We start from the raw sequence: 22,314 nt of genomic DNA on the forward strand, positions 1-22,314 counted from the left end.
GGTAGTTTAGGTAATTAGTTTAATTATAGTGTAGTGTTAGGTGTAATTGTAACTTAGGTTAGGGTTTATTTTACCGGTAATGTTGTACTTATTGTAGCTAGGTAGTTATTAAATAGTTAATAACTATTTAATAACTATTGTACCTAGTTAAAATAAATACAAAGTTGCCTGTAAAATAAAAATAAATCCTAAGCTAGCTACAATGTAATTATTAGTTATATTGTAGCTATCTTAGGGTTTATTTTATCGGTAAGTATTTAGTTTTAAATAGGATTAATTTAATTATGTTAAATTTATTTCGTTTAATTTAAATTATATTTAAGTTAGGGGGGGTTAGACTTAGGGTTAGACTTAGGTTTAGGGGTTAATAAATTTAATATAGTAGCAGCGACATTGGGGTCGGCAGATTAGGGGTTAATAAATGTAGGTAGTTGTCAGCGATGTTAGGGACGGCAGATTAGGGGTTAATAAAATGTAACTAGTGTTTGCGAGGCGGGAGTGCAGCGGTTTAGGGGTTAATATATTTATTAAAGTGGCGGCGATGTCCGGTCGGCAGATTAGGGGTTAAACATTTTAGTTAAGTGTTTCTGATGGGGGGCTCGGTTTAGGGGTTAATAGGTAGTTTATGGGTGTTAGTGTACTTTTTAGCACTTTAGTTTAGAGTTTTATGTTCCGGCGTTGGCCCATAAAACTCTTAACTACTGACTTTTAAGTGCGGTAGGAGTCTGGACAGGAGAGGGTGTACCGCTCACTTTTTCAGGCAATCGTAATACCGGCGTTAGGCAAATCCCATTAAAAAGATAGCTCTCCAATGCTTAAAAGTAATTTTTATTTGGACAAATATTGCAACGTTTCGAGGCTAATACCTCTTAATCATGCATAGGCTTACACACAATTAACACACCTTTTATACCTGTTAATTTGGCGCCACAGGGCCCTCAACCTAGAGCAATGGTGACACCTACTGGTATATATTAACATTACATAAAAAAATTATAATACACATTTATATACATACTTACAAAAATATTGATGGAACACATGAAGCATACGTTGTTATTAAATATCAGAAAATTCTTTGATAATTTAAATTTCTCACATGATTATTTCAGAATGATTGAGAACTTCTATAAAATGTTTACAAAATGTTAGCAAGAAAAAAGTATCTGTCAAAGGATGAATACCTTCCTAGAAATATACTAAAACTATGTTATATTCCTTATTGTATTTAGTTTATTTTAATGAATTTATTCTACTGGATCAAGGCTATAATAAGGCACATTAATAGAATATATGTAATATCCACAGATAAAAATATTTATATATCAACAGATAAAGATTGTTATATCAACAGATAAAGATTATTATATATCCATTAAAAGGATAAACATTAAATGGGCCATAATGAAAGATGGTTCATATTGCTTTATAAGGGTGAAATAAATGTAAAGAAATGATGAAAAGAACTATGATGTTCTTTTAATGAACATTTGTTATAGATAGACAGACAAGTCCAATTCTCTATTGTGGTGGGGTGACATTGGATCCTTGGAAGAATTTGTTAGAGAGGTAAATTCAGCAGTACAGGGTCTAGAGTTAACTATCACCTTTAGTGAAGAGAGTGTGACGTTCTTAGATACAGAGTACAGATAAGAATACCTTACTCAGGTTTGTCAGCTTCCACCCAAGACCATTGGTAGAATCTCTCCCCAAGAGTCAGTTACTCCGAGTAAAAAGAATAGTTAGCAGTACACAGAAATGTAACCAACGTATAGATGAAATGGCAGACAAATTCATTGAAAGAGGCTACCCAGTTAAACTAATTGAAGAAAAAAAGAATGAGGTATTAAAGCATCACAATAAGAAGAATACAGCTAAACAAAAAGAAAACAGGATGGTCTTTATTTCTCAGTACAGTCACTATAGTAAGGAGATCACGAAAAGCATAAGAAAACATTGGCACATACTTAGTGACTGTAATGATAAAATACCTATTTTCAAAAATCCACCCTTAATGGCCCACAGACGTGTAAAAAACTTGAGAGACCATTTGGTAAAGTCTGATGTTGGACCAAGCAAAGGCAGTATCCAAACACATATAGGTAGTAAAAATGATGGCACATACCCATGCTTAAATTGTTGTAGTTCAATAATTAAAGGGAAATTTTTTCATCACCCCCATAATGGTACTAGATATGACATCAAAGGCTTCTATACATGTGATACTACCCATGTAGTATATTTAATAAAGTGTCCTTGTTCCTTAGTTTACTTGGGGGAGACCACCCATAAGGTAAAAGACAGGATGAGCCAACACCGCTCCAATATACGTTGCAAAAACAAGGAGGCTCCTGTATCTAGCCACTTCATAGAGAAAGGCCATAACATCAGCCAAATGAGATGGCAAGTCATTGACCATATAAAAACACAAAGAAATGGCCAGGACAGAGAAATTCTATTGAAACAAAAAGAATCCTGGTGGATTTTTAAGTTAGAAACTTTGGTCCCTAGAGGCCTCAATAGAGAATTGGACTTGTCTGTCTATCTATAACAAATGTTCATTAAAAGAACATCATAGTTCTTTTCATCATTTCTTTACATTTATTTCACCCTTATAAAGCAATATGAACCATCTTTCATTATGGCCCATTTAATGTTGATCCTTTTAATGGATATATAATAATCTTTATCTGTTGATATAACAATCTTTATCTGTTGATATATAAATATTTTTATCTGTGGATATTACATATATTCTATTAATGTGCCTTATTATAGCCTTGATCCAGTAGAATAAATTCATTAAAATAAACTAAATACAATAAGGAATATAACATAGTTTTAGTATATTTCTAGGAAGGTGTTCATCCTTTGACAGATACTTTTTTCTTGCTAACATTTTTCTTGCTAACATTTTGTAAAAAATTTATAGAAGTTCTCAATCCTTTTCTAATAATCATGTGAGAAATTTAAATTATCAAATAATTTTCTGATATTTAATAACAACGTATGCTTCATGTGTTCCATCAATATTTTTGTAAGTATGTATATAAATGTGTATTATATTTTTTTATGTAATGTTAATATACACCAGTAGGTGTCACCATTGCTCTAGGTTGTGGGCCCTGTGGCGCCAAACCAACAGGTATAAAAGGTGTGTTAATTGTGTGTAAGCCTATGCATGATTAAGAGGTATTAGCCTCGAAACGTTGCAATATTTGTCCAAATAAAAATTACTTTTAAGCACCTTTTTTGTTCTGGATTACATTTGGTGAAGTGGCAGTTCACCTGTCTGCACGAGCACTCCGGTCCTTTGGTGCTGTTCCACACTGGACTGTTTGGCATTAAAAAGATAGGATACGCAATTGACAATGGGGATTTGCGGTAAGTTAAAATCGCGAAAGACCATTTCCTGCCTGACTCGTAATACCAGCGGGTGTTAAAAAGCAGCATTGGGACCCCTCAACGCTGCTTTTTAAGGCTAACGCAAGACTCGTAATCTCGCTGTTAGTATCTCTTCAAGAAAGAATAACATTTGATAATAGAAGTAAATTGGAAAACGTTTTAAAATTATTTTCTCTGTCTGAATCACGAAAGAAAAATTTGGGTTTTTACGTCCCTTTAAGTAAAATGCAGAAAAGTGAAATAGTCAATGATTTCCCTGCCAGCCCTTCTGTACTTGTGCTGGAGGTACTGCTGTACCTGGGGTGTTTATTTATGTTAGATATAGGGGTTTTTTCTGAGATAAACATGACAAACAACTATGTAATCGGATCCCCTTTGCTATTTTACAAAAAAATAGTCAATGAAAAAATCCATTAATAAATGATCTGCTTTAATAAACAAACAAAACAATAAACACTGTTATTACTTTCATGTATGTGCCACTTGCGCTGAGCGATCAGAGCAGTTTACAGGTAGAACCGCTGATCGCCCTGTTGTATGTAGACGTGTGCAGGTTTATGTGCTAAGCAATGCTGGAGAGATTCTAGCTGGTATCACATACGTCTGGTTGTCAGAAAAGGGGAAAAATAAAAGATTTTACAGGGACAGATCTGTAAAACTTGAGCACTGGTTCCTGTACACTTTACATTAATCATCTGACTCATTTATTAAGTGAAGATGACTATGCACCCAGCTCACTCTTTGTTTTATGCCCCTTACCAGGTTTATTAGATTTGGAGGCAAATCTCCCAGACTTTGTTACGCAGCCTCGCATCCGCTCTCCCAAAACCAAAACGACAACCAAGGACGGCTTCCTGAAACGCGCAGCAGTGCTGGATCGTGAGATGGAGCAAGTGCACACGGTGGGAGCCAGTGATGTAACTGGTGTATATGGTGAAAGGGGGATACGTCTGAATTAATGTGCAGTTATCTGACTATACTACAGTGAGCTACTAAATATTACAGCAGTGCACAGCAACTGCGCTTGCAATAGACATGAACTGCATATGATCAGTATGTTCACTATAAAATCTTACAAAGTTTACATTAATGACCATCAGTGTGACCTAGGCTTGTCTAGTTATTATGCTGCCCTAGGCCCATACTAATCTGCTGCTCCCTCCCACCATGTTTAAATCTTGTCCCTTCCTCCTGTAACCTTCTACCTACCCATTTATCTGCAATTAGCCCTATAAGCATCCACTATGTCATGTAAGTACCATTAGTCAATGAGGATCAGTTTTAGATCAGTGATCACTAGATTCCTAACACATGGGGCCGCAGCTCATTATCGTAGAAGCTTAAGGGCTGTATATAAATGTATGGCTAGTAAGCGCACAAATAATAATATACTTTACTGGCACAGGACCAGATTTAGGAAAGGAAGCAGGGTATCCGCTATCTGGCTCTTTTTAGTTGCCACCCCCTTGTTTGCCCATCCATCAGATGTCCCCAAAGCTTCCTGGGACCACAAAATCTATGGCCTATAAATTTCATATAGAGGCCCGTGTGTGGCCGCTGGGCTGCCAGCTGGCTATCCCTGTTTCAGATGACAAAGCTTACTTGTAGGAGGTCACATCATTTCAGTTAAATGCACCTCTGGTTTCATTTCATTCATTTGAAAGTTTGCTTTAAAAAATGTAAAGCAAAAAACGTATAGTCTGAGCGTGTGCTTAAACTATAACTTCATGTTACGTTACCTCATGCTATTACTGCCACTAAAAACGTATAGTCTGAGTATGTTCTTAAATATAACTTTGTTACGTTACCTCATGCTATTACTGCCACTAAAAATGTATAGTTTGAGCATGTGCTTAAACTATAACTTCATGTTACGTTACCTCATGCTATTACTGCCACTAAAAACGTATAGTCTGAGCGTGTGCTTAAACTATAACTTTGTTACGTTACCTCATGCTATTACTGCCACTAAAAACGTATAGTCTGAGCGTGTGCTTAAACTATAACTTTGTTACGTTACCTCATGCTATTACTGCCACTAAAAATGTATAGTTTGAGCATGTGCTTAAACTATAACTTCATGTTACGTTACCTCATGCTATTACTGCCACTAAAAACGTATAGTCTGAGCGTGTGCTTAAACTATAACTTCATGTTATGTTACCTCGTGCTATTACTGCCACTAAAAACGTATAGTCTGAGTATGTTCTTAAATATAACTTTGTTACGTTACCTCATGCTATTACTGCCACTAAAAACATATAGTCTGAGCGTGTGCTTAAACTATAACTTCATGTTACGTTACCTCATGCTATTACTGCCACTAAAAACGTATAGTCTGAGCGTGTGCTTAAACTATAACTTCATGTTACGTTACCTCATGCTATTACTGCCACTAAAAACGTATAGTCTGAGCGTGTGCTTAAACTATAACTTCATGTTACGTTACCTCATGCTATTACTGCCACTAAAAACGTATAGTCTGAGCATGTGCTTAAACTATAACTTCATGTTACTTTACCTCATGCTATTACTGCCACTAAAAATGTATAGTCTGAGCATGTGCTTAAACTATAACTTCATGTTACGTTACCTCATGCTATTACTGCCACTAAAAACGTATAGTCTGAGCGTGTGCTTAAACTATAACTTCATGTTACGTTACCTCATGCTATTACTGCCACTAAAAACGTATAGTCTGAGCGTGTGCTTAAATATAACTTTGTTACGTTACCTCATGCTATTACTGCCACTAAAAACGTATAGTCTGAGCGTGTGCTTAAACTATAACTTCATGTTACGTTACCTCATGCTATTACTGCCACTAAAAATGTATAGTCTGAGCTTGTGCTTAAACTATAACTTCATGTTACGTTACCTCATGCTATTACTGCCACTAAAAACGTATAGTCTGAGTGTGTTCTTAAATATAACTTTGTTACGTTACCTCATGCTATTACTGCCACTAAAAATGTATAGTTTGAGCATGTGCTTAAACTATAACTTCATGTTACGTTACCTCATGCTATTACTGCCACTAAAAGGTATAGTCTGAGCGTGTGCTTAAACTATAACTTCATGTTACGTTACCTCATGCTATTACTGCCACTAAAAACGTATAGTCTGAGCGTGTGCTTAAACTATAACTTCATGTTACGTTACCTCATGCTATTACTGCCACTAAAAACATATAGTCTGAGCGTGTGCTTAAACTATAACTTCATGTTACGTTACCTCATGCTATTACTGCCACTAAAAACGTATAGTCTGAGCATGTGCTTAAACTATAACTTCATGTTACTTTACCTCATGCTATTACTGCCACTAAAAATGTATAGTCTGAGCATGTGCTTAAACTATAACTTCATGTTATGTTACCTCATGCTATTACTGCCACTAAAAACGTATAGTCTGAGTGTGTTCTTAAATATAACTTTGTTACGTTACCTCATGCTATTACTGCCACTAAAAATGTATAGTTTGAGCATGTGCTTAAACTATAACTTCATGTTACGTTACCTCATGCTATTACTGCCACTAAAAACGTATAGTCTGAGCGTGTGCTTAAACTATAACTTCATGTTACGTTACCTCATGCTATTACTGCCACTAAAAACGTATAGTCTGAGCGTGTGCTTAAACTATAACTTCATGTTACGTTACCTCATGCTATTACTGCCACTAAAAACGTATAGTCTGAGCGTGTGCTTAAATATAACTTTGTTACGTTACCTCATGCTATTACTGCCACTAAAAACGTATAGTCTGAGCGTGTGCTTAAACTATAACTTCATGTTACGTTACCTCATGCTATTACTGCCACTAAAAATGTATAGTCTGAGCTTGTGCTTAAACTATAACTTCATGTTACTTTACCTCATGCTATTACTGCCACTAAAAACGTATAGTCTGAGTGTGTTCTTAAATATAACTTTGTTACGTTACCTCATGCTATTACTGCCACTAAAAATGTATAGTTTGAGCATGTGCTTAAACTATAACTTCATGTTACGTTACCTCATGCTATTACTGCCACTAAAAACGTATAGTCTGAGCGTGTGCTTAAACTATAACTTCATGTTACGTTACCTCATGCTATTACTGCCACTAAAAACGTATAGTCTGAGCGTGTGCTTAAACTATAACTTCATGTTACGTTACCTCATGCTATTACTGCCACTAAAAACGTATAGTCTGAGCTTGTGCTTAAACTATAACTTCATGTTACTTTACCTCATGCTATTACTGACACTAAAAACGTATAGTCTGAGCGTGTGCTTAAACTATAACTTCATATTACGTTACGCTAGATGTGCAAAAAACACATAGAAATTTGTACTAATAAGTACAAAATACAAAGCGTAATTGTTGTTCTTTTGTAAAATGGGTTGAACATAGGCCCTCCATGGGCGTGTATGAAAGATTTCTCCCAAATCACAGCGTAATTCTATAAACCTTTTTGCACTACAGATCTCACTGTTTTTACTCTAAAATTTAAAAGTGGAGAGTTTTGATCATAATTCTCAAAACTCTTAATTACTTTCAAATGAAAAATTATGCATACAAACAGCATAATTTATTTTGTATTAGTCTTAATATTCAAGTTTAAAAAAATGCTGGTTCCTCCCTATGTATCTCACCCTCCAATTGCAAACTTCTACCTAACAAAGAGCTCTCACTGTTTGTATGGGAGACATCTCACCACTCACAGGGACAAACCCATCTTTTATAGAATTCCATGAGGGGCTGCCCCTGCGAGTGTTGGCGTTGAAAACCACGCATAGACCAGCAAATTTTATAGAATGGGTCCTTTTAGAAGGACATAGCAATGAGAGATTTTTTATGTTAGAATAAATAAGTGCTATAAAGGGGTAATGGCATAAAAACTGACACCCTTTGGCTTAGATTAATTGATTCTCATAAGGTTGCTGACGGGTTCTTGTCTGAAATTAATTGAGCATCAACTGTATTTTACCCAGTGTCCTTAGCAGCTGTGCAAGGTGCTCAATACATAATATGTTGTACGTCAAACGGCAACTGCTAGCAATGTGGAAAAACAGTAATTACATCTATAACACTTAGAAAACACATTTACTTATATTGAAAATGAAACTCCCATAACTGTAACAAACATGGGTAATTAGTGTTAAACGGAAACATTTTCTGCTGTCCCTGTAGCTTAAAATCGTACATCTGCTTTACACAGGCTACATCGCCCAGAAAAAGCAGGTAATGCCAAACAATCCATAAATTAAAAAAATGATGTTGTATTCGTTAGTATTCATGTAAAGTGCCATAATGTGTACAGTCACTATATAAGCTGGCACGTAGAACGCACTGATAAGGAAGTACAATATTCAATTAGTTAAAATCAGAAACACTTACAGGACAGAGAAGTGCACGTACAAATAGAACTTACTTACGTCACTGATGCGTTTCATGCCTTCTAGGCATTTTCTCAGAGGAGAGTCAGAATATATCACCTACAGCTCAGCATATGGAATTCATTAAGACTTTACCTGTAAAGTATCTTGTCTCATGGTCCTGTCTCGCTATTTCACAGCTGACAAGGTAGTTTTCCTTCTTAATATGAGGAGTGTCCACGGCTTCATTCCTTCTGGGAAATACAGAACCTGGCCACCAGGAGGAGGCAAAGACACCCCAGCCAAAGGATTAAATACCTCCACCACTTCCCTCATATCCCAGTCATTCTTTGCCTTTTCGTCACAGGAGGTTGGTAGAGAAGTGTCAGAAGATTCTTATGAAGAGTATCTACCCTTCGAAATGGGACTGGAGTTTTAAGTAGTCTTCTCAGTCTCTCAGTGAGAGCATTGACAAATTTTAGAGTCTGGAGATCAGTGTTGACGCTGCAAGCTGGTTTCTGCATTTCTTGCCCTCTGGACCTCCTCACGGCTCTCTGTGGCGCAGTGTATGGAGGTGATTGGTCTCATGGTGTCCAGCATGGACATAATTCCCTTTGCCAGGTTCCGTCTCAGACCGTTACAGCTGTGCATGCTGAGACAGTGAAACAGCAATCATTCCTTTTAAAGGCCACCCTGGGAGATTGTGACTACAGATGCGAGTCTCTCAAGATGGGGAGCAGTTTGGGGAGCCAAGAAGGCTCAGGGCCTGTGGTCTCGGGAGGAGAGCTGTTTTTACGATCAACATTCTGGAACTTTGAGCAATCTTCAATGCTCTGAAAGCTTGGCCCCGTCTGGGTTCGTCCCTGTTTATCGAATTTAAATCAGACAATATCACCTCAACCACCAGGGAGGAATGAGGAGCTCCCTAGCAATGAGACCCACAACTGTTTGCTGTCAGCGATCCACATTCCGGGTGTGGAAAACTGGGAAGTGAATTTTCTCAGCAGACAATCCTTTCATCCACGGGAATGGTCTCTACATCCTGCGGTGTCAGGGGAATCCACGTTCTTCACACCAGAATAAGTAGGTCCTCCACAGCTTATGATAGATGTGACGAGTAACCGGCTTACGAGCTTGAATGAGAGTATCAATAACTCTCTCAGAGAAACCTCTCTTGGCTAAAACTAAGCGTTCAATCTCCACGCAGTCAGCCTCAGAGAATCTAGATTTTTGATGAACAAAATGACCTTGTTCCAGCAGATCCCTGCGACAAGGTAACCTCCATGGAGGAGAAGATGACATCCCCACTAGATCCGCGAACCACATCCTTTGTGGCCACGATGGAGCAATCTGTATCACTGATGCCCGCTCCTGCTTGATGCGGGCCACTACTCAAGGAAGGAGAGGTAATGGCGGAAAAAGGTATATTAGACTGAACCTCCAAGGCACCACTAATGCATCTATTAGCTTCACCTGTGGATCCCTGGATCGTGACCCATACCTGGGTAGCTTGGTATTGAGACAGGACAGCATGAGATCTATCTCCGAAGTCCCCCACCTGCTGCATATCCTGCGGTGTTTGCAGAGATATGCAGCAGGTGGGGGACTTCGGAGATAGATCTCATGCTGTCCTGTCTCAATACCAAGCTACCCAGGTATGGGTCACGATCCAGGGATCCACAGGTGAAGCTAATAGATGCATTAGTGGTGCCTTGGAGGTTCAGTCTAATATACCTTTTTCCGCCATTACCTCTCCTTCCTTGAGTAGTGGCCCGCATCAAGCAGGAGCGGGCATCAGTGATACAGATTGCTCCATCGTGGCCACAAAGGATGTGGTTCGCGGATCTAGTGGGGATGTCATCTTCTCCTCCATGGAGGTTACCTTGTCGCAGGGATCTGCTGGAACAAGGTCATTTTGTTCATCAAAAATCTAGATTCTCTGAGGCTGACTGCGTGGAGATTGAACGCTTAGTTTTAGCCAAGAGAGGTTTCTCTGAGAGAGTTATTGATACTCTCATTCAAGCTCGTAAGCCGGTTACTCGTCACATCTATCATAAGCTGTGGAGGACCTACTTATTCTGGTGTGAAGAACGTGGATTCCCCTGGCATAAGGTCAGGGTTTCCAGGATTCTTTCCTTTCTCCAGGATGGTCTGGAGAAGGGCCTTTCTGCTTGCTCCCTTCATGGGACATGAAATCCAACATTTTTCTTTTATGATTTAGACAGAGCATACAATTTTAAACAATTTCCAATTTACTTCTATTATTTAATTTGCTTCCTTCTCTTGTTATCCTTTGCTGAAAGGTTTATCTAGGCAAGCTCAGGGGCAGCAGAGAACCTAGGTTCTAGCTGTTGATTGGTGACTGCATATATATATATATATATCGATTGTGATTGGTTCATCCATGTTTTCAGTTAGAAACCATTAGTGCATTGCTGCTCCTTCAACAAATGATACTAAGAGAATGAAACAGATTAGATAATAGAAGTAAATTGGAAAGTTGTTTAAAATTGTATGTTCTACCTAAATCATGAAAGAACATTTTTGGGTTTCATGTCCCTTTAAGGGACAGATTTCGGCCCTATCTGTTTTAGTGCACAAGAGGTTTGCTGAGCTTCCAGATGTTCAGTCTTTTTTTCAGGCTCTGGCTAGAATCAGGCCTGTGTTTAGATCTAGCGCTCCTCCTTAGAGTTTTAATCTTGTCCGTTTGAGCCTATGCATGTAGTTGACATTAAGTTACTGTCTTGGAATGTTCTTTTTCTACTGGCTATTGCTTCAGCATGCAGAGTCTCTGAAATAGCTGCTTTGCACCGTGAGCCTCCTTACCTAGTATTTCATGTTGATAAGGCTGTTCTTCCTACTGGGTTAGGTTTTGTTCCTAAGGTCGTTTCAGATCGTAACATTAATCAGGAGATTGTGGTTCCCTCCTTGTGTCCTAATCTTTCTTCTTCGAAGGAACGGTTACTTCATAATTTGGATGTGGTTCGGGCCTTGAAGTTCTATCTTCAGGCTATGAAGGAGTTTAGACCGACTTCTTCATTGTTTGTTGTCTATTCTGGGAAGAGTAGGGGGCAGAAGGCCTTGTCCACTTCCTTATCTTTTTGGTTGAGGAGCATTATTTGCTTTGCTTATGAGACAGCGGGACATAAGCCTCCTCAGAGGATTAAGGCTCATTCAACTAGAGAAGTGGCTTCCTCTTGGGCTTTCAAAAATGTGGCCTCTATGGATCATATTTGTAGGGCGGCTACCTGGTCCTCCTTACATACCTTTTTCTAAATTTTACAAGTTTGATGTTTTTGCTTCGGCTGAAGCAGCTTTTGGGAGAAAGGTTTTGCAGGTTGTGGTGCCCTCAGAATAGGGTCCGCGTTTCTTTTGCCCTCCCGTTCATTCAGTGTCCTCTGGAGCTTGGGTATATGTTTCCCACAAGTAAGGAATGAAGCCGTGGACTCTCCTCATATTAAGAAGGAAAACATAAATTATGCTTACCAGATAATTTAATTTCCTTCTGTATGAGGAGAGACCACGGCCCCCGCCAGTATTCTCTGAAGGGCGGACCTAAATTTTGATTTGTTCTTCTGGCACCATTTATACCCTGATATTTCTCCTACTGTTCCTTGTTCCCTTGGCAGAATGACTGGGGTATGAGGGAAGTGGGGGAGTATTTAAGCCTTTGGCTCCTTCTGGTGGCCAGGTTCTATATTTCCCACAAGTAAGGAATGAAGCCGTGGACTCTCCTCATACAGAAAATTATCTGGTAAGCATAATTTATGTTTTCTTTATTGCTAGATGGGACTGTTTTATAAAGAGTTTTTTTATTTTGTTTTTTTTAATAAAAAAAACGAATAGAGTGACCGCAGTACTACACAGAACAAATAAATAAGATCAAATCATAATTAATATGGGTGCACGAGAGGTATTGCCACGTCTACCAAAATTAATATAAACAAAGTCTCAGCACACTAGAATATCCCATATGAAATTTATTTTCAAAATGTCAAACATATATGTAAGGTCATTAATTCCATGCCATATTCACTCTCCACTCACTCAAAACAGTCACAACCAGCCATACAGAAAAAACAAAAATAACCCTAGGCATCCGTAGAAAATATAAGATGCTACCAAGGTCACGAAAAAGATATAATGGATGCAAACAGTGTCCTGTAATAGACCACAAGAGTTCTTCTTAATCTCTGTGATTGAAAAAGGTAATAACAGTCCTTAAAGGGACAGTATACACTAATTTTCATATAACTGCATGTAATAGACACTACTATAAAGAATAATATGCACAGATACTGCTATAAAAATTCAGTATAAAATTGTTTAAAAACTTACTTAGAAGCTGTCAGTTTACCTCTGTTGAAAAGGTAGTTGGAAAGCCCACTGCAAGTGGCAAATAAGACACTCCCCCCTCCCCCTTCTTTTGCATATGAAAAGACCCTTTACACAAACAGGAGCAAGCTGGAGTAGGTAGTCGTGCGTATTCACATAAAACTTTGGGGCTTGGTTAGGAGTCTGAAAATCAGAGCAATGTTATTTAAAAATAAGCAAAACTATACATTAATTAAAAAAAAAAACTTTATGGGCTATATAAATAGATTATCTACAAAACATTTATGCAAAGAAAAAATGAGTGTATAATGTCCCTTTAAGTAGAGATCTCAAAGTATATCTATCATAGGTTAAGTCGGGTATCTCCAAACTTTACACCACCTCCTCTTAATACACGATAGGATGTAAGCACAAACACATACTGGCAAAGCAGTGAAGGTGTTACGGTACCAACAGTGTACCAAGGGTTACTACCAGATGAACAATGTCCTGCATACAGAATCAGCACTTCACAACCTCGATCAGTTTCCCTGCAAACATGAGACCAAGCTCCACATTTCAGGTTTAAAACAGAATATATTTATTAAAGGCTGAATGCCTAGTATTTATACAGGTTTTGACCCCAGATGGGGGGGTTGAATATAACCCTGGCTTCAGGTTACAGAGGGCATTGGTTAAACAGTAAAGCAAACATATGAACAATGCATCAAACCTCTAAGAATTGTCTATTCACAGTTAAAACAGATTAACATATTAAGTACTCAGACAATCTGATGTTGGGCAGTCTAGTTAACATAATCACACAAAACACAATCAGTTTACCTAGACAGACTCCTGAGACACAATCAGATCTTAAACATACATAGAATACATCTTATTACAGAATATAGGAACAGTTCTTATTAGCTATAAAGTCTTTTATGCCCACTTGGCTTATAGAGTCACAATTGCTCCCACAAGGGGCACTCACACCCTGTACCCATCCTGTATTTATGGATACAGGGTGACATAGACATAAGACAGAGTTATGAAAGTACATGGGGTGTCCAGCATATAAAATTCCATATTTCCATGCAGTCTCTGGGTATCCTTAAGCTCATGTACCTCCAGCCCAAAGAATGTTCCATAACAGGCCCTCCAATGTACAGTGGCGAGATTGGTCACATCTCTCCCCTTTTCCAAACAGACTAACAGGGTATCTGATCTCCTGCCGGTCAGTGCCCTGGTTAGTCCAGCAACCCACCCATAAAACACAATTAGTAGTACAGCCCACCCACAATAAATGGTTACTACACCTGAGTACGGGGAAAACTTGTCCATGTCCAGGTGCCTCACCACAGCTGTGTGGGGGACTGGTACGCTGAATTGGTGGGTTGCGAGGTGGGCAGAGACCAGCTGTACTCTGCCCGGGTGCCAGCACTACCTTGGAAGTAGCCTGGTGGGAGCCTGGTTGCTGGAGGGGGAGACCGATTGTCTCCCCTTTGGATACATAGCTGTGCTGCTGGAGGGGGAGACCGATCATCTCCCCTTTGGCTAAACAGCCCTGTTGCTGGGGGACAGGACCAGCTGTCCCTACCCCCTGTGCTGTAAGGGCAGAGACCACGGTCCCATCTGCACAGTTGTGGGGCTTACTGTCTCCCCCTGATGCGTTAAGCTGCCGCTGGGGAATGGAGTCTGGGCTCCCAATTCCCTGTATATCACTCTGCTGCTGGGGGACAGGACCAACTGTCTCTGCCCCCTGTAACTCAGCCTGCCACTGGGGAATGGAGTCTGGGCTCCCAATTCCCTGCAGGACCGGTGGAGAGACCTCGGTCCCATCTCCCCCGGCCACCTGGGGTCCTTCCCAGCAAATCTCCACAACATCCTCCCAGCTGAATGGGTCTGGATCTGGGTCTCCCACCTTGCTGTCCTGCTGAGCCCTCCCAATGTAGTGAAAGAGATCTCTGTAGTCCTGCTCCAGTTCCCACTCCAGGGCTGCCAAGTGAGCCAGGTCTTGCTCTACCTCATGGGGGTCAGCCCAGTCATGCCCAGCCTCCCTCTCATAGAAAATGTCCTGAAGTCTGGTCTGCGCAGGGCTCCCAAAGTCAGGCTCTGCAAAGGACTCCCACAACAAGCCAGGACCATCAAACTCCTCTCCCTCTGGCCTGTCATGCTCAGCTGTCCAGGGCATACACTGTGCCATATACCACCAGAGCGCCTGGTAGGCATCCTCCAGCCATAGCTCCTGCCATACCCGGTGCTCTAGTTCCTTCACCCATTCTTCCAGGGGCTGCTCTCCCAGGAAGGGCATCCGCAGGGCCACTTGCTTCTGCAACCGCTGCTCTTCACTGGGGAGACTCTTACCCTGCTGGTATTGCACATTATCCAGGGCCTGGTACCAGATGCCTTTCCTTAATGCATCCCGGCCATCCAGGTCCTCCTCCTCGTATAAAACTGCTGGTTCCATTCTGTTGCTTTTAGGGTCGCTGTACTGGGACATGCGTTGCCCCCAACTTGTAAATCCAGGGAATGGTGTCTCCTGTAGCTGTCCTTCTGGCTGTGGGAACAATCCCGTCGCTTGCCACCAATGTTAAGGTACCAACAGTGTACCAAGGGTTAATACCAGATGAACAATGTCCTGCATACAGAATCAGCACTTCACAACCTTGATCAGTTTCCCTGCAAACATGAGACCAAGCTCCACATTTCAGGTTTAAAACAGAATATATTTATTAAAGGCTGAATGCCTAGTATTTATACAGGTTTTGACCCCAGATGGGGGGGTTGAATATAACCCTGGCTTCAGGTTACAGAGGGCATTGGTTAAACAGTAAAGCAAACATATGAACAATGCATCAAACCTCTAAGAATTGTCTATTCACAGGTAAAACAGATTAACATATTAAGTACTCAGACAATCTGATGTTGGGCAGTCTAGTTAACATAATCACACAAAACACAATCAGTTTACCTAGACAGACTCCTGAGACACAATCAGATCTTAAACATACATAGAATACATCTTATTACAGAATATAGGAACATTTCTTATTAGCTATAAAGTCTTTTATGCCCACTTGGCTTATAGAGTCACAATTGCTCCCACAAGGGGCACTCACACCCTGTACCCATCCTGTATTTATGGATACAGGGTGACATAGGCATAAGACAGAGTTATGAAAGTACATGGGGTGTCCAGCATATAAAATTCCATATTTCCATGCAGTCTCTGGGTATCCTTAAGCTCATGTACCTCCAGCCCAAAGAATGTTCCATAACAGGCCCTCCAATGTACAGTGGCGAGATTGGTTTCGTCACAGAAGGGTTATTTAGTCTTCGGCATGTGTACTCTTGGGGATGGTGACAGTATCAGCTGCTGCTCCGTATCCTTGCCAGTCTTTTTGTAATGCAGGAATCCCTCATATTGGAACTTATTCTATAACAAAGCTGTGAAGGGTTATTTAGTCCTCGGCATGTGTACTCTTGGGGATGGTGACAATATCAGCTAAGGGTCCGTATTCTTGTCAGGCTTTTTGTAATGCAGGAATCCCTCATATTGGAACTTATTCTATACCCAATGCAGTGAAGGGTTTTGATGTAGAGGCGGCTCCATTGATTACATTGGAGCTTAAAGGGATTATGACATCAAAGTTAAACTTTCATGATTCAGATAAAACATGCAAATTTACACGTCTTTCTAATTTATATCTATTATCTATGTTGCTTCCTTCTCTTGGTATCATTTATTGAAAAGCATACCTAGGTATTCTCAGGAGCAGCACTGCAATACAGGGAGCTAGCTGATGATTGGTGGCTATATATATACATGGAGTGCAGAATTATTAGGCAAGTTGTATTTTTGAGGATTAATTTTATTATTGAACAACAACCATGTTCTCAATTAACCCAAAAAACTCATTAATATCAAAGCTGAATAGTTTTGGAAGTAGTTTTTAGTTTGTTTTTAGTTATAGTTATTTTAGGGGGATATCTGTGTGTGCAGGTGACTATTACTGTGCATAATTATTAGGCAACTTAACAAAAAACAAATATATACCCATTTCAATTATTTATTTTTACCAGTGAAACCAATATAACATCTCAACATTCACAAATATACTTTTCTGACATTCAAAAACAAAACAAAAACAAATCAGTGACCAATATAGCCACCTTTCTTTGCAAGGACACTCAAAAGCCTGCCATCCATGGATTCTGTCAGTGTTTTGATCTGTTCACCATCAACATTGCGTGCAGCAGCAACCACAGCCTCCCAGACACTGTTCAGAGAGGTGTACTGTTTTCCCTCCTTGTAAATCTCACATTTGATGATGGACCACAGGTTCTCAATGGGGTTCAGATCAGGTGAACAAGGAGGCCATGTCATTAGATTTTCTTCTTTTATACCCTTTCTTGCCAGCCACGCTGTGGAGTACTTGGACGCGTGTGATGGAGCATTGTCCTGCATGAAAATCATGTTTTTCTTGAAGGATGCAGACTTCTTCCTGTACCACTGCTTGAAGAAGGTGTCTTCCAGAAACTGGCAGTAGGACTGGGAGTTGAGTTGACTCCATCCTCAACCCGAAAAGGCCCCACAAGCTCATCTTTGATGATACCAGCCCAAACCAGTACTCCACCTCCACCTTGCTGGCGTCTGAGTCGGACTGGAGCTCTCTGCCCTTTACCAATCCAGCCACGGGCCCATCCATCTGGCCCATCAAGTCTCACTCTCATTTCATCAGTCCATAAAACCTTAGAAAAATCAGTCTTGAGATATTTCTTGGCCCAGTCTTGACGTTTCAGCTTGTGTGTCTTGTTCAGTGGTGGTCCTCTTTCAGCCTTTCTTACCTTGGCCATGTCTCTGAGTATTGCACACCTTGTGCTTTTGGGCACTCCAGTGATGTTGCAGCTCTGAAATATGGCCAAACTGGTGGCAAGTGGCATCTTGGCAGCTGCACGCTTGCCTTTTCTCAGTTCATGGGCAGTTATTTTGCGCCTTGGTTTTTCCACAAGCTTCTTGTGACCCTGTTGACTATTTTGAATGAAACGCTTGATTGTTCGATGATCACGCTTCAGAAGCTTTGCAATTTTAAGAGTGCTGCATCCCTCTGCAAGATATCTCACTATTTTTGACTTTTCTGAGCCTGTCAAGTCCTTCTTTTGACCCATTTTGCCAAAGGAAAGGAAGTTGCCTAATAATTATGCACACCTGATATAGGGTGTTGATGTCATTAGACCACACCCCTTATCATTACAGAGATGCACATCACCTAATATGCTTAATTGGTAGTAGGCTTTCGAGCCTATACAGCTTGGAGTAAGACAACATGCATAAAGAGGATGATGTGGTCAAAATACTCATTTGCCTAATAATTCTGCACTCCCTGTGTATATATATATATGCATCTTGCCATTTGCTCACCTGGTGTGTTCAGCTAGCTTTCAGCAGTGCATTGTGGCTCCTTTAGCAAAGGATACCAAGAGAATAAAGCAATTTTGATAATAGAAGTAAACTGGAAAGTTGTTTAAAAATGGTGTGCTCTATCTGAATTATGTAAGACAAAATGTGCAAGTTTAATTTTGACTTTACTGTCCCTTTAAGACACATGGATAAAATCCTGCTTGAGAGCGGCAAACCTTGCAGCTGCTGATTAGGGACTGCTGAAGAGTTTCATGTCTTGCAGCTCCCAAACCGGAATTAACCCATGTGCTTAACCCCTTTGCGGGGCTTAAACAGAGAGTTATCTAGGCTCAGTAATGAAAACATTAAATGCTCTAATGAATTAAAGTGAAGGTCAATTTTTATGAATTAGTGCCCGGTTTTTAATAAACCTATTAAAAACAAGGGCACTTTAATTCATCAAAATTAACATTTCACTCTTTTTCTTCAAAAACTTACCTTTTCATTCTGGCAGCCGCTCCAGCGATTCCCACGGCCGTCGGAAGCCTCTGCAGACGTCAAAAATGACTAATCCGGCTTCCTCCAATCACGACTTCCCCCCCGGGGGAATCTTGACCTGATGCAACGCCCATGATTGGAAGAAGCCGGATTCATTATTTTGGACCCACAAAGACGGCTTGCGACGGGTGGAGGAAGTGCTGGGGCGGCTGCCAGGATTAAAAGGTAAGTTTTTGAAGAAAACGAGTGAAATGTCAATTTTGATTAATTAAAGTGCCCTTGTTTTTAATAGGATTATTAAAAAATGGGCACTAATTCATCAAAATTGACCTTCACTTTAAAGCAAGCCATTTGTGTTTTAGAATGTCCCTTTAATAATTTAGTAACATTTTATTTGCAACAACAAATCTATAACAATATATGTTTTATAAAGCCAGGACTTTCTTTAGATTTGCTCATTACGTAGGCTCAACTCCTGGTGGCCTCATTCATGACATTGCACAGACAAAATGTTTCACCAAATACATTGGTTCACCCTCTCCCCAGAGTCTTGTGGGACATTGACCCTTTTCACCCTTTTCTGGCCCATAAGGTTCCACAGGGCAGGTACCATTCAAAATGGCAGAAAAATTAGTAGTTACAACTTTTCTAGCATGAAGCCATCATACGCCGCACCACGCTGCATTTAAGCTCAGTTTAAATTGTTTTACACAAAAGAACAATACATGATATTTATCTGCTGATCTTGTGTTTTCTCTTAGACTCTTCGACAGAGAAAAAATAAAGTTCAAGTGACTGAGAAACCATTACGCTTCCTTGAAAAGATAGAGAAGCCCCCACCACGACCTGTGACGCCAAAAGTAGAGGAACCTCCTGAGGTCAGCACAAATCCCCCCAGTAAAAGGGTCTTGGTATTACACCAAGTGCCCAAAAAACACTTTAAAAGGACAATTTTTTGAATGTTTCTCTTGCACATGCTCAGTTCATATATTGATAAAGTAGTTATTTTTATGTTTAATTAAAAGTAAAAAAATAAAGTTCAAATCACACTTTTAAACTGTAGAATAAAAGTTTGTTTATGATTGCAATGATGTGAAATTATTATGCACATTATGAATTCCGCCTGCTCTCCAACTTATCGCGCAGTCGACATCGATATTAAATGAACTGAATCTGTGATACTTGTTCCTTTTAGGGTGGTTTTCCTCATATTTTTACCTACTTGGGGGCAAAAAAATAAAACCAGGTGTCTGCAAATATTATAACGTAACTCAAATTGACTCAGAGGTTTTCAGGTTTAAAATTACAATGAACTTAATTAAAAAACTACCCAAGCTGCTTTGCTCTTGTTACTGGATGTTTGTCACTAAGACTGGTATCTAGACCTGTATTTGATACATTTTGTGCTGAGAGTCTTTAACATTCAGTAATTATTTATATATTTCATTAATTTCTTTTGTTCCTTCAGGGTGACGAGGACAGAGAGTTAGCTGTGATCTTCTTACAGAAACTAATCCGTGGACGAGCGATACAGAACATGGTAAGTTGTTGTTGTGTTCATTTGATTACAATAAGATTTTATCTGTCAAACACGCACTAATATTCTTATGGTGAATCAGGAAGTAAAGGGCTTGGTCTTCTCGGCCACAAATAAAGTGATATTGAGACATCTAATCCTCTGTCCTTACCAGTGTGGCACAGAAGATAAATAACAATCGGCAAGATACACTAATACCTATAAACTAACTATTAACCCCTAAATCGCCACCCTCCCGCATTGCAAACACTATTTAAAATGTATTAACCCCTAATCTGCCTCCCACCCACATCGCGACTATTAAATTTATTAACCCCTAAACCTCTGGCCTCCCACATTGCCACCACTAAATAAACCTATTAACCTCTAAACCACCGGCCCCCCACATCGCAAAGCACTAAATCAAACTATTAACTCCTAAACCTAACACCCCCCTAGCTTTAAATTAAAATTACAATATAACTATATTTAAATAAATAAAAACTACCCTTGGGAGGATTTTTAGAAAACTTCTTCCTGGATAAAAAACAATGCAAATGCTGATAACAAAATACCAGTATAAACGCTTTTATATATTGTGTATACAGTGTACAGAACTTACTGCGTTGCATGTTAAGTTCCTGCAAAGAGTTAAAGCCAACACTTTATTGTTACAAACTTGACAAGGTCATGGGTACACTTGTTGGACACATCGGTTTATTCTTTTCTAGATTTTTGGAAATGTAACATTTATTTTGACTCTGAATATCTACAGACAGATTTCTTAGTCCTAATGAAAACTCTCTTCATAACTAACACACAAAAAAGCCCTTTATAGCTCATCTGGCTTAGGGCGTCTTATACTGAATGATCAGCAACAACATGACAGACAGCCGTAGCAGGATATTACTATAGTTGTCATCAGCAACTGCAACACTCAGGTTAAATTATTCGTGTAACAAAAGCAAAACGCATGTAAGAACTGGGCAGGGCAGGTAGCAGAGGGGCAAGAAATAATATAATGCTTCCTCATAAATTCATTAATTAAACTGACCCCATAGAGGTAAATGTCCTAGATCTTCCCATCTTCGTGTTAGTGCACACAACAGGAACTGTGTTGCGGAGAGAAACTATTCTTTTGGTTTAATGCTTTCTTTGCCTTCCTGTTACTATCTTTTCTCAGATGTTTGAGGGGAAGGAGAAGCGTCTGGAGCTTATCCGGGAGCTGCGTACGACACATGCCCTGCAGGAGGAGGGGCAGCTGCTAAAGAAGGCAGAGAAGCAGGCGACACTGGCACTGCAACGCCAGAGAGAGCTCAGCGAGCACAAGGTGTGTAATATTCCTAACTGGGCACGTTCAGCAGTGATCAGCGGGAATGTCTGAATGTCACTGTTATGCGCTGTCTGCTGTTCTGCAGCATTTAGCGACCATGTACATGTTCATTATATACATAACTTGGGTTTACATTTCACAGAACAGCACACAATGTGTTTACATGTTGTTACCCTGTTATGCAGGAAAAAGCTACCACCAAATACACCACACTGTAAAGGGTTTGTATACAACAGGACAAAGAAAAATTCCCATCTGATTGACAGGTCTCAGTATGTTATTTTGTTTTATTCCAAGTGAGCAAAGGTAGGGAATGCAGTCAGGTTATTTGCTGAATGTGGTCTTTATAGTAAGGAAGAGACAATCTAACTCTAGTGCTGATTTGTTCTACCCGTGTTGTGTGTATAATTTACTGGCATACTTAGTATTGCTCAGATAGTATTATAATGTGTGTTATTTGCTGAATGTGGTCTTTATAGTAAGG

The 22,314-nt window shown here is 39.7% G+C and overlaps 1 protein-coding gene across 1 annotated transcript in view; it reads left to right on the forward strand.

Moving 5' to 3' along the window:
* CFAP91 (cilia and flagella associated protein 91) overlaps nt 1-22,314 on the forward strand; it is a 241,352-nt gene that overhangs the window by 113,303 nt on the left and 105,735 nt on the right. The window contains exons 10-13 of the mRNA XM_053705787.1: nt 4,168-4,307; nt 19,743-19,859; nt 20,450-20,521; nt 21,681-21,827. Of these exons, the coding sequence (XP_053561762.1) occupies nt 4,168-4,307; nt 19,743-19,859; nt 20,450-20,521; nt 21,681-21,827 (476 nt within the window). The remainder of the gene's footprint in view (nt 1-4,167; nt 4,308-19,742; nt 19,860-20,449; nt 20,522-21,680; nt 21,828-22,314) is intronic.

The sequence above is a fragment of the Bombina bombina genome, chromosome 3, assembly GCF_027579735.1.
Source record: "Bombina bombina isolate aBomBom1 chromosome 3, aBomBom1.pri, whole genome shotgun sequence".
Classification (NCBI taxonomy): domain Eukaryota; kingdom Metazoa; phylum Chordata; class Amphibia; order Anura; family Bombinatoridae; genus Bombina; species Bombina bombina.